This window comes from Eurypyga helias, unplaced genomic scaffold (assembly GCF_000690775.1).
Source record: "Eurypyga helias isolate BGI_N326 unplaced genomic scaffold, ASM69077v1 scaffold16314, whole genome shotgun sequence".
In the NCBI taxonomy this organism is placed as follows: domain Eukaryota; kingdom Metazoa; phylum Chordata; class Aves; order Eurypygiformes; family Eurypygidae; genus Eurypyga; species Eurypyga helias.
In genome coordinates, this window is record NW_010246977.1 from 89982 (window position 1) to 100157 (window position 10176).

A 10176-nucleotide genomic window follows, 5' to 3' on the forward strand; every position below is an offset into this window, starting at 1 on the left:
TTTGTTTTGTTGCTGTCCTGATTAAATGGATAAAAAGGATGATGCTATCTACTTTGCAGCAGTTTTCTTCTTCAAAGATTGATACATTTGAGATTTACCTAGGCAAAATATCCCAGCTCTTTTGGAGCCATGTAAACATCTGTCTTTTCAGCTTCCTTTCCCAAGGCCTCTATGACACGGGAAGGATTGCTGGCAACGAAGAAGTCACTCTGCTATATAAAGTTTCCTGGCTAGAGCCCTCATGGTAAATGCATCTTGATTACAGGCATGCTTTTGGCCGTTCTGCTGCTGCTAGTGCTTTAGGCAGCTGAGATCGAGGACTTGGAATGCACCTTCGCTCAAACCTCTTCCAGGCTTCTAATAGCCAACCTCTTTGGAAAATTACTTCATAAAAATCCCAGTGTAATCCAGCAAAAAGAGCAAGAAATCCCCTTTCTTTTAGACACAGGCAAGCCAGCTCTTCTCATGCCTGTGGTGCATCCAGTACAGTATGCATTTGAGATGTGAATCTAGTCCAAAGGAAGAGGATGCTGTAGACATCTGGATGTGCCAGATTTTCTTGTGCTGCATCTACTAAGAACGACTACTAAACATGATGAGCTTTGTATTTAAAATAGTGAACTGGTTTTGGTTGTGACAGTAGTGGTAAATGGTCTGTAATGAGCACGTGAACTTCAGAGCCCAGAGATGGGTGGTACGGGAGAATCTGAGAGGAATGTGTAAGGTTTTATCTTGTACGCTGGAATGGTACCCACAAACAAGTTTCTGGGATGAAACTACAGCACTTGTGCTCCTTTAGGAAGGGACAACAGTGAGAATGGCCAACTTAAAATTAGTCTTAAAGAAAGCATTTCCCTAAAAAATGTGAATACACCCATAATAAAATCTGTGTACAGTGATTGGGCTGACAGAATCTTGCCAGTTTCTGTGACAACATACCTGGCATGAGAGGTTTTTCCATGTTTGTAGGTACTTGGTAAAGCAACAGAGACTTTTTTGAGGCTTCATGCTGGAGCACAAACCCTTGTTCATTCCAAGCCTTCCGTTGCATGTTATATTCACAATTAGACCCATTTATTGGCACCCTAGAAAACTTGGTTGTTGCTCAGACACTGAAATACCCTTATAAAGGCTGCTGTCATTCTAGGAGGTATGTTCATTCACCGAGAAAATGATTTGGGGTATTAGAAAGTTATAAATTCTCACCAGGAGATGAGGAGGAGATTTGTAGGTGCCAGAAGGTTGGAGTGAAAAGTCTGTTCACAGATGAATTCAGAGGTTTTTTTATTGAACGATTTATGTTTGAATGCCTATGAGTTCAGAACAACAAAAAAATCAGTGATGTGAAGCCTAGTGCCAGAGCTGTGTCGTTTTCTGTGTGTGTAAGAGCATCATTCCAGTGGCCTGTATAACATAAAAAGGCAAAGAGGAACCAGGAACATGAAATTACAATGAAGCTTTCATTCCCTTCGTGTTAACAAAGCAGACGTGCTGTTAGCAAGGCTCTCTGCATCGGTGGAGAATGAACTGCCCTGGGGGCTCTGTAAACGTGGGATACAAATCCAGCTACGCAGGGGGATGGAAAACTGACATGTGTTTCAGGTGATGACGGATTGATGCTGGCAGGAAACGCTCTCCTTGCGTGGAGTGTTTTACTTTTTGGGGGCGTACCATGATGAACTAATTGTTTTGAATAAAATGCAGAAACAAGTGAGCTGTAGCGGTTTTGGCTGCATGGTAATCTCATGTATTATACGCCTACTCTGGCGAGATGTAATTAAGAGAGGAAAGTGCCAATGTCCTGTTTTCATGGAACGCTAGAAATGAGTGCAGTTCGAGAGGTCCGTTGTTGATCTGTAACCCATTAAAACTGCTTTTTGACTCAAATTTCCACTTCTGTGAAAATTGCCTATTACTGCTCTGTAGGAGTTTGTGGAGGTTTGCAGGTCCCTTTTAAGGGTAATTTTGTCATCTCACTTTTTCAAGGCCATGTGTGTCCCTAGCAAGTCCTGAGGGTATTCTTTCTTTTTTTTAAGAACTCGTGAGCTGTATCCTTATCCTACTCAGTATCCCAGTCTTTATTCCTTCTTTCAGATTAAATTCCTTAACTTTTTCCAATATTGAGTAGAATCCTTGAAGGAATTTTAGTATTTGGAAAGAAGTTATGTTATCCAGCCCTCACTGGAATGAAATGATGTCTGATAGAGCTGTAGAATTTCCTGCCTCCTCTTATGAGGTGTTACCAAATCTGTCCACCTCCCAGAGGCAGTGTGGGTTTTATGAGGAATGGTCTTTTCCCACAGTTTTGTCCATAGGAATGTCGAAAAGGGGCATCCATTCAGCAAGCAGGTCTTTCCTTAGAAGAGTCAACATCACTTTACGCTTATGCTATCTGTGCCACCATCCCTTCAAAGTTTTCCAGCTTTTCTGTTTCCATGGACATTACCCCAATGTCAGCTGAAGGTGACTGGTAGGAAGGTGTGATGGAGTGGTTCCTGTGAGTGTAACTACAGCGACCTAAAGGGGGCAGCACACAGATGATGCGTTCGTAACCGCGTAAGACAGAGAGAGACCCAACTCTTAAATTACTTTGAAGCTGGTTAAAATACTTTATTCCAAATACTGGTCTAACATTTGTCCATTTCAATTTCTTGTGTATTTTAGACTGAGGTTTAAAATGTAGCCTGTTGTACGAGTCCCAGACAGATAAACTTAATCTGCACGTTCAAGGTCTCCACTTAAAATAACTAACCTTACACTTGATTGTGATTTACAGAGTAATTATATTCTGATATATACAGCGTTGTTATAAACTCTTACTTTGCATGTGATACCCTCAGACCAGGGTACTGGTGATACTGATACTGATAGCAGTATCACTTCCTTCTGCCAAACCAAAGTTCAGGATTTGTGGTGGTGAAGCAATATTTCTAAACTGAAACAGAAGATGAGTGATGTTTAATCTTGTACATCTGCAAAATGGCCTTAGAACTAGCAATTCGTTTTCATGACTTCAAACTTCCCCAAGATTGTTTCAGCTTTATCGTTTCTAATAATGTAATTAGAGAGGTTAAAATTACTGTGCTAAAAAAGAGGATAGAAACCTGAGAAGCAGAACATAATGCTGACGAGGCGAATGGAAAGGGGAGTGGGCCCAAGGGAGAGGGGCTGGTGTTTCAGGGAGAGGCATCGTGCTTTGAAGAGGCCCAAGTTATGTGTCAGTAACACCTTGGACAGAGAAAAACAATCATTTTCACCATTTTGTGAATAAATGAGCATGTCCTGTTCTGCATGCCTCTTTTTTGAACTACACCCTCATTTGAGTAGTTTTATTCATCGGGTCATAATATTTAATTAGGCAGTTGTGTTATCTTGTCCACAGGACTTGTGTTACCTGTAATTACTGACTAATAGAATAATTAATGCATGCTGACTTTGAATAATTACGGCCCAGACAAGTTCAATTTTTCTGTTTATCAGTGGGGGGATTAGCTTTGCATTTGTTCATATGCTTTTTTGAACTGTAGTGCACAAACACATGGGCAATAATGTGGTGAGGAATGCTGTTATATGCCTGCAGTGCAATGTGGGTGTCTGTTGACACGTTTTGGGGAACTAGGATATTCCTACTGATTTTTTTTTTTTTTTAAATATCATTCATTGTGCTAAATTCTGTTTTCACTAATTCCATATAATGTTCATCAACTTCCCTTAACTTTATGCTTCTTTTGAAGTTATTCTGTGATTTAACAGTGTCACTGGGAAGGACTGCCCTTTGGAATACTGGTTCTATGCCGTCAGTCTGGCTGAAGCTCCCGTTTGACTTTAGTTTACGTCTCTCCTTGTGTTTTCAGTTCAAGTCCACGCCGAGTAAGAATGTGTCAGTGGTGGGCTGGATGGTGATGATGGCAGATGACCCCGAGCATCCAGATCTCTTCTTACTGACCGATTCCGAGAAGGGTAAGCGATGCTAGTGCCAAGAGTGCGTTTTTTTCCCAGAATAAACATGCTTAGATGTTCGTCAACAACTAAGTGAAATTGGAAGGATGTTGCCTTTCACTTACTGAACTGCTCTCCATCGTGTCCCGTTTGGTTTTAGAATGCTATGGGAATGATTGTCCGTGGAGAATCCTTAGAGTCTTCATTAAGTTCTTGGGACTTTCCAAACCCTAACAACTCCCGTTGTGATTTTTAGGGGAAGCATTCATCTGCATTCTTTTTAAATATGTTTAGACCCCTCAGAGGTGTTTTCACATGTGTAAAAGTGTAAGTAACAATACGCTATTCAGCTGACACGAGGTTCTTGACCGGTCCCCTCTCCCGATGGCAGACAAAACCCGAACCAAGCCATCCGTTCATATGTTAGTGCTGTTAGCAGGGAAAAAACCCCAAAAAAATCCAAATCAACCAACCAACCAAGCAAAAAAAACCTGAGAGATCTTGACTGTTGTGCAGAGCGGCCTTGATTTCCATTTCTCCAGTGTAGCACCTTGGTTTCGGTTTAAACTGAGCAAATGGTTGCTTTTCCATAGCACTTCAGAAATGCAGGAGCATTTCTGCATAGAGGAGCTTAACATTATGCATTGTTTTCTCTACTTCAAGTCTTAATACATATTACTTCCAAGAATCTGTTGTAGCACCACTGGTAATGTGGTGTAAACTAGGAATGTTGGTCAGCTTAAACTTGCCAACAGCAACCTGAGATCTTTCTGTAATCCTTGGCCTTTCTGAACCCAAGCAAGCGCTGTATGACACCACACTGAAAATACAGATCTGAAATGTATCAATATGCTTAGGAACAACTTCAAATATTTTCAGATGTAGCATTTTGAGTGCGTTTCAGTGCTCTCTTGCACTTCATTAATAATTACAGAATGATATAAACAAATTGCAATAATGACAATTAATAAAAACGTTGTTGCAACATTCTGAGAAATGTTTTGTTCTTCCCTAGTTACCACTGGTGTTTAGTTGAAATCTAGAATGTTGGAAGGGAAGACAGGCAAGCTGAACCTTCTCCCACACTAGGTCAAACGAGTTGTACCTGTGCCAGACAAAGTATGAAGTTATATGAACCTTCTGCTATTAAGTCTTTGCATGATGTTTTACTTGCGAGTTACTTGCATATGGGTAGGATTTAAGCATACAGTGGTGTTTGTGTTTCTTTATCAGTGTTTTCTCTCTCTTTCTCACTTAGGAAATTCATATAAATTTCAAGCTGGAAACAGAATGAATGCAATGCTCTGGTTTAAACACCTGAGTGCTGCCTGCCAAAGCAACAGACAGCAGGTGAGAGCAAGGTGTTGAGAAGGAATATGAGCTGTTAGGAGCTCAGAACTGGTAGGACTTCAGGGTGACGGAGCTGTAGCTGATGGCTTTGGATGAACAGCAGCTTTCTCTGAGCAGCCTGTACATCGATTTCACACGCTTATCAATTTGCTTTAGCTTTCCTGTTTGTCCCTTTGCAGACGAGTCCTCAAGCTTCTGTGGTAATAAAGTAAGATTTGGGGCTATCTTGAGGCTAATTTAAAGCAATTGGGCAAGTGGAAGGAATGCTCTAAAACATCAGTCCGAGTGGCGCAATTTTTGTCATTGCCCATTGTAAAAGGGCTATTTTACAGTTATATAAACAGCTGTGAATTGTGGCATTCAGTACCGATTCCAGATAACTCTCCTGGAGTGCCATTTTGTCAGGTCTTAGGGATGCATGCTTCCTGTTTGTTTCCGTGTGTTTCTAAAATACGTCCCAAAAAAGTTTAGTCCTGAGTATGTTTGGCAGACTTGGAAAACAAAAGTAGGGTTTTCCATGACTCCGAAGGGAAGATGAGACTACTCCAACCCCTATTAAATTCTGTTCCCATATAAATTTTTACTGACCTCTTTTCATCAGCAAAGTTATTTTTAAGTTACCACTTTGTCTTCCTGAAATCTTCCCTTTCCTTTTCACACTTGCTTAGGCAGTTCCCAGAGGGTAAGTACTACTGAATTTCAAGGGAAAACAAAAGGACCTTTCCAGATCCTCCTGTGCTTTCTTGTTCACTTCTGCTGCTGAGAGAAACCTAAGGAGGGTTGCAGAAGCTCCCTTGAAGTGTTTGAGACAGGAGAGGAAATGCTGTTCCTGGCTGGAGGATGTGGGAATAGCAGCAAATAGTGGCAGGGAGTTTGCAGGAAAGCGGTGACTTCCAGGCAGGCCTGAGAACTGCCCTCTGAGGACAGCTTTTGTTCAATAAGGCTTGACAATACTGTTTAATGCAAACTTGTTTAAAGCATTCAGCCCCTCGCTTGTGCAAAAGCAGCAGGCTGAAGGATCTTGGCAGAGCCTCCTGTGGAAAATATGACAGCCAAGTGAAGATAACGGTAGGAGATTGGAAATGAAAAAGAAAGGAGGGGAGGACTAGTGAAAAAACCCGACCACTCAAAGGCCGAACACCCCGCTGCCGTCATTTGTTGTGCGTTTTCTGGCATGTTCCGTAGTTGTGCTGTGTGGGTTCTTGCATAGCTGCTGCTGTAGAAGAAGCAGTGCTTCACACAAGCCATGTTATAAAGGTTGGTTTACCAAATGAGTAAAAAAAAAAAAAGGTCCAGTAAAACTTCTCTCGTGGTGGTGATGTGACTCCTGTGCTGTGCTTGCCCTAGAGAGATGCCTTAGGGTTCTGTTGAAGCGCAGTTCTTGTTTGCTTGTTAATGGCATGACTGCCAGGAAGGCTGGATGCTTAAATGTGCTTTCGATAGAGTGTAGGCGCCTACCCAGTTGAATAATATTGGCAACTCTTATAAGAGATACTAGTTTTAATGGTAGAAATTCAGCCCAGTGGATCTCTGGCTTCTCGAGGTAAATGGTAAATGCGAGTCAAGAACTGCTTGCTTCAAATCTGACCAAACTGGGTATTTATTGACAGTCAACAGGAATGTAGTGGCTCTTTAATAACCGGAGTAAGCAAGAGGTGTTGCTGTCGGGCAATTCCTGTTGGGGAAAAAATGGGGATATAAGCTACTGTAATTGAAATTAACTTCAGTCTTCACAAAAGGGAGTGGTGTCTGCAGCAGGCCTTTGGGTTTCCTATGGGAAAAGCCCAGGCAAGTGTTTATGCCTCGTATTTTTAAATAGTCTTAAAAATACTAGAGGGCCTGCATCAGTCACTGACCTGTGTGCCAAGAATTCTGTAGCTGGGACTCAAGCAAGAAGATTCTGCTTGTGTAGTTTGGTGCTGATTTATCATGTTAGGGTGGTTTTGCTGACAACTTCAATCTTAAATGTCATCACAACTAATAAGATCTACAGCCATGTAATAAAATTGTAAACTGTGCACCACTTCAATATTTTGGTTATACCTACAGCTCTGAGTATTTTCTCTAAGGGTTTTCTACAGCTCTAGTTGTACCTCTGAATTATAGCTGCCGCCTTCATCCCCTATTTTTGGGGAGTGAGTGTTAATAATGTGCATTTGAACAGGTGGTTGGTGTGTGAAACGGTGGGATGTAAATAGCTACTACCCAAAGTAAAATCTGCTATCGTTTATTTTTTTGTTTCCAGGTTCCTGCCAACTTGATGACCTTTGAATAATAGGCTAAGTGAAAAAAAGAACAATTTGAGCCATCTCCTAACTGAGAACGAGGTCCTGATGAAAAATGTGCCAGCTGTATTCTGTGCCAGAACAGAGCCTGTCAACTCAACCTCTGAACTCTGGAGCCCTGAACAAAACCACTAATGGTGGGGGAGGAGTCCCCCAAATTAAAAACGGAGTTGCAACATGAATTGCCATGGACCATGTTTCGTTATATTCTCTGAACTGACCTGTGGAAACCACTGCCTTAAAGAGTGAAAGGAAAAAACCAACATGAAACACCAAATAGTGTGTGTGAAAATCCTGGCGGTGCTGTGCTTGTGTTAAATAAGTTGTAGCTAGTTTGAGTTTCTTTTAACTTTATACTAATTTTGGAAATAACTCACCTTTTTAGGCATTCTTAAGAAAACAAGCTAACTGGTATTTAAGAGTTGTATCAAAAGCTACGTGTGAACCGGGCGAAGGAGGTACTACTTGTTCTAGAGCTGATGTTTAGACTATGCCAGGAGTTCTCGATGGGAGCTTGTCCCATGCACGCTTAGCCTGGAGGAGAGTTACTCCTCTCAGTCCTACAAGGATAAGAAACCTAACAACTGCAAGTTAAAAATACCAGTGAGGTTGCAAACCTTAGTACTGTACGGGAGCCACATTCCCGGTGAGTGGCACAAAGGCTGAGCACTTACACACCAAAGTGTTGTGGTTTGTTTTTTTTTTTTTGGTACCTGCTTACATAGTTCCCGGTTACAAAGGTAGCTTCACGTGTTTTGGGTGGTCAGTGTGTGTGTGGCAGAGACAAAACTGAAAGTACTGGTGGGTCAGAACTGAGTGTTCGCTTCCCGTTTGTTCCTCCGCCCGTCACTCTCCCGCACAGGAAGGTTGAATGACAAAAAACCCGGCCCCTGGGTCTAGCTCACCGAGATGTTTCGCTTCTGGGTATCTGTTGGTATCAGTTAGGGACCACTTAGTGTACGGTGTTTCGTAATGTCACTGAAGTTCTACGTTTTAACAGATAGAGGCACAATTTCAAGCTTTCATGTTCTCATTTGGCAATAATTGATTTTAGTGTCTTGCTCCAAATCAGTTGGCGTTGTGTGGTATTGGTAACGTGGCCTAAAGCAGACCTTGCGTAGGGTAACTCTGTTGATCTTCAGACAGGTAACTCGTTTATGAGAAGGTAGGGTAGCCTAAGGAGAGAGGTGGTGTGGGACTATCAAAATTCCATCCTCGACAGGAATAATTCTTGGTCACTGAAATGACTCACAAAGCAAAACACTACGGTTGTACAAAGGGAGCCGTGCTTTCTGTGTGTGTCTTATGCTTAAGACTTTGACTCTTGCTTTATTTGGGTTTCTTTGTCACCTAGATCAAGATTCTGGGATGATTAATCTCTCTTTAATCTTCAGAAATATGATCTTTGTAAAGCAAGGACACATTGTCCGAAATACGACTCCGATACCGGAACTTGGCAGTCTGTGAAGAAGTAGTAACTGTTCCGTTGGCGTTGCGCTTTAGTGGCCGTAAATATGCTTGCAGGCTCCACCTTGAATACGCATTTTTAAAAAGCAACAAGCTACCTACCAGTCTGTGGCAGAGTTCTCTGACTGTCTAATAAAGGTTTCTACGAGTAGTTGTTATTTTGAAAATGTACAGTTTGTTCATTGCTTCTGAGTAGAATCCTAGAAATTGAAGTTTTGGGTTTGTTTTTCCAGAGTCAGTCTCTTAATGGAAATGATTAATTTCTGATGGGGTCAAAAAAGAAGGATAATCTGATCTCACACTAAAAATCCAAACCAGAACACAAACCCCACAACCACTTGGTGATGTGGAGTCAAGGGTAAGAGGCTGGTTTGTGTTTCCAAGACCTGTTCTTGGGATTTGGCGAGAAAGCAAGCGGTGGAAGGATGCTTCTGTCACACCAAAAGCACCCCAAGAAATCTGTCCCTTTGCATTTCATTTTGATGGGGAGTGAATAGTCTGTTCTGATCCTGAAATCATGTGTTTTGGGAAGGGGTTGCTTGTGCCGAATCCCTCTGCAGTTGGCACATCTCGGAGTTTACCTGCGTTGGGTGTGTAGGAGAGGCAGCGTCTTCACAGCCAGCAGTGTTATGGTAGACTTTGCACATCTTCAGTTTCCTTCTGTTCATTTTAAAAATTACTTCCTGTGTGTTTCTTCTCCACAATTTAGTGGTTTTTTTTAACTACGTGTGTACTTTTTTAAGCACTACAGATAATAAATAACCTGTGGGGTTTAATTTTTTGGGGTTTTTTTTTCAGTAAGCTATTGCAGGTTCTTCGCATGTGACTGTTCTGCTGTTAGTGAAAGGGAACATGCAACTGGGAGCCGCAGCCTGACATCACACAGCTTTGCTAAAGTCAGAGCGAGGTCAGAAGGTGTCGCTTATTATTCGGTTTTTCTGTATTTTTCCAGCTGTTTTGAGTTAGGTTTTTATGGTAGGAAGATGGTCGGGAACACAGTTCACAAATCATCATATAGTGAATTGTTGCTGTTACCAACTTTCATTGTTCTTGGGCCTCCCACTCTACCCTTAGATACGCTGTTTTTCATGGGAGAGATCGAACGTTGTGGGGGGAGTTTCTTAAAATGCGTAGC

At 41.8% G+C, this 10176-nt stretch overlaps 1 protein-coding gene across 2 annotated transcripts in view; it reads left to right on the forward strand.

Annotated features, from left to right (window-relative positions):
- Nucleotides 1-9193, forward strand: part of RALGPS2 (Ral GEF with PH domain and SH3 binding motif 2) — an 80913-nt gene extending 71720 nt beyond the window's left edge. The window contains exons 17-19 of one of the 2 annotated variants that reach the window (XM_010150598.1): nt 3855-3960; nt 5198-5289; nt 7535-9193. In XM_010150598.1, the coding sequence (XP_010148900.1) occupies nt 3855-3960; nt 5198-5289; nt 7535-7564 (228 nt within the window). In that variant the 3' untranslated portion in view covers nt 7565-9193. The remainder of the gene's footprint in view (nt 1-3854; nt 3961-5197; nt 5290-7534) is intronic. The other variant, XM_010150599.1, reaches the window with a different exon arrangement.
- The last annotated feature ends 983 nt before the right edge of the window (nt 9194-10176 follow it).